This window comes from Myotis brandtii, unplaced genomic scaffold (assembly GCF_000412655.1).
Source record: "Myotis brandtii unplaced genomic scaffold, ASM41265v1 scaffold604, whole genome shotgun sequence".
Taxonomy (NCBI): domain Eukaryota; kingdom Metazoa; phylum Chordata; class Mammalia; order Chiroptera; family Vespertilionidae; genus Myotis; species Myotis brandtii.
Window position 1 is genome coordinate 4067919 of NW_005370286.1, and position 2623 is coordinate 4070541.

Below are 2623 nucleotides of genomic sequence, written 5' to 3' on the forward strand. Positions count from 1 at the left end.
TGCTAAACCTTCTAACCCTCAGTTCCCTCATCTGTGAAATGGGGACACTGACCATACCTGCCTCGCAGGGTGTGCGTGCAGACGAAGTGAGACTTCCTGTCAATGTAAGCGGGGAGGTGCCAGCTCTTCCAGGTGCGGAAGTGTCACGGGTGACGTGACCAGAGCAGAAAGCACCATGCCTGAGCAGAAGCAGAGCGGGGAATGGCAGCCAAGTGAGGGGTCACCTGAAGTTGCCCTGGGTCTCCTGGGGCGCGCTCTCAGGCCACTCTCTGTGTCCACCCCGTGCTCACAGTGGCCGGCACACTCTGGTGCCCACCGTGTCCACACGTGACCGGCTGTCTGTGAAGATTCTGGTCTGTCCAGCACCAAGGCCTGCTCCCCTGGTCGGGGCCTGGCCTTCCCGCAGTCTTCAGCCCCCGAAGCTTTGGGAGCCAGGGACTGATCACCCCAATTTTCCAAAGCCAATATGGCTCTGAAGATACATTGTGATTGGCCGTTCCCTTCGCTGGTAGTTGTGGACTTTAGTTATCGCTCCGGGGTAAGATTTTAGGCATTTTTTTAAAAGTGCGGTTGACAAGACAAGTTGTAATAAAAGTAATCCCCACCCGGTTTGGGTTAGGCCCCGCCTTTCCTCTGGAAAAGCAGCTGTGACTCAGCTAAGGGACCCGCACCAGGAGGCTCCGGAGACCCGTGGTGTCACCTCATCTCTAGGAGACCCCGAGGCAGTGCGGCCTGTTGAGCCAGGATCCTGCCTCCGATTGGCCAGACAGGCGTAGGGTCTGCCTGCTCCGCCGTCTCCGAGACGGAAGCCCCGAGTGGAAAGAGCACATGTTAAAAGCTGGAATCAATGCTGGTCAGTGTCTCCGCAGTTGTCTTAAATGTTATTTCCAGGAGGTGGTCATGCAGTGAAAGCGGGGGAAAGAGCAGACATAACTTGCTGGGGAGGAACCTCCTAAAACATGGGCCGCGTCCAGGGCCTCAGAGATGTCATCTTAGTTGTAGGATTTGGAAGGAGGTTCCTCCTGAATTTTACTTCAATCAGAACATAGGACATAACCATGGGACAGATGGATGGAGCTGTGAAGGAGAAGGTTAACTTACTGTATTTCAGTAGGAACGAAGGAATACACATGGAGGGGAACGCTCGGGCGGTCGTTTCTGACACGAGTGTCCTGTTGACAGTAATGGGAAGCCCTTTGTGAAAGGTGGTGTGTGGGTGCTCCCCTGGCCAGTGCCCAGTGCCCAGTGCCCAGTGTCAGCCCAGGATGGTGATCAGCCCTGTGTCTCGGGGGTCACAGCGACTGTCCTGGGCAGTGGGTGTACAGCGGGGCAGGGTGGGACCACCTGGGGCATCTTCCTGAAAGCCAGGTGTGGCGGACCCCCTCCCCAATACCTTACTCGGTGCCTCTGCAGAACGATGCCGACTCGAGCGTCTCGGAGCAGCAGACGTTTCTCGTGGTGGTGGCCATCGACTTTGGGACCACGTCTAGCGGCTACGCCTACAGCTTCACCAAGGAGCCGGAGTGCATTCACGTGATGAGGCGAGTGCTTGGGTGGGCAAGCGCAGGCGCTGGGTCCTGGACTCTGGCCCAGCTCGGCCCAAACTCACTGTGCCACTCGGGGCAGCCACTCTGGTCTCTGGGCTACAGGGTCGTGGTCCGTGACAATGTTGGTTTATTCTGACTAGTTGGTCTGGGAAGGGCATGGCTGGTGCGTTTGAAACCTGTCCCGGTGACTCCGGCGTGCAGCCTTGGGGGAGGGGTGCCCACTTACAGGTGTCTGTGTTGGACACTTACTGTGGGAGCTTAGGCAATTGCTAAACTTTCTAACCCTCAGTTCCCTCACCTATAAAATGGGGAGACTGACCATACCTGCCTCGCAGGGTGTGTGTGCAGACGAAGTGAGACTTCCTGTCAATGTAAGCGGGGAGGTGTCAGCTCTTCCGGGTGCGGAAGTGTCACGGGTGACGTGACCAGAGCAGAAAGCACCATGCCTGAGAGGAAGCAGAGCGGGGAATGGCAGCCAAGTGAGGGGTTACCTGAAGTTGTCCTGGGTCTCCTGGGGCGCGCTCTCAGGACACTCCCTGTGTCCACCGTGTCCACATGTGACCGGCACACTCTGGTGCCCACCGTGTCCACACGTGACCGGCTGTCTGTGAAGATTCTGGTCTGTCCAGCACCAAGGCCTGCTCCCCCGGTCAGGGCCTGGCCTTCCCGCAGTCTTCAGCCCCCGAAACTTTGGGAGCCAGGGACTGATCACCCCAATTTTCCAAAGCCAATATGGCTCTGAAGATACATTGTGATTGGCCGTTCCCTTCGCTGGTAGTTGTGGACTTTAGTTATCGCTCCGGGGTAAGATTTTAGGCATTTTTTTAAAAGTGCGGTTGACAAGACAAGTTGTAATAAAAGTAATCCCCACCCGGTTTGGGTTAGGCCCCGCCTTTCCTCTGGAAAAGCAGCTGTGACTCAGCTAAGGGACCCGCACCAGGAGGCTCCGGAGACTCGTGGTGTCACCTCATCTCTAGGAGACCCCGAGGCAGTGTGGCCTGTTGAGCCAGGATCCTGCCTCCGATTGGCCAGACAGGCGTAGGGTCTGCCTGCTCCGCCGTCTCCGAGACGGAAGC

The 2623-nt window shown here is 57.2% G+C and overlaps 1 protein-coding gene across 1 annotated transcript in view; it reads left to right on the forward strand.

Moving 5' to 3' along the window:
- The first annotated feature begins 1989 nt into the window (after window positions 1-1989).
- The window catches only part of LOC102249277 (heat shock 70 kDa protein 12A), a 26831-nt gene continuing 26197 nt past the window's right edge, over window positions 1990-2623 (forward strand). Inside the window, exon 1 of the mRNA XM_014550564.1 lies at window positions 1990-2166. Coding sequence (XP_014406050.1) covers window positions 1990-2166 — 177 coding nt within the window. The remainder of the gene's footprint in view (window positions 2167-2623) is intronic.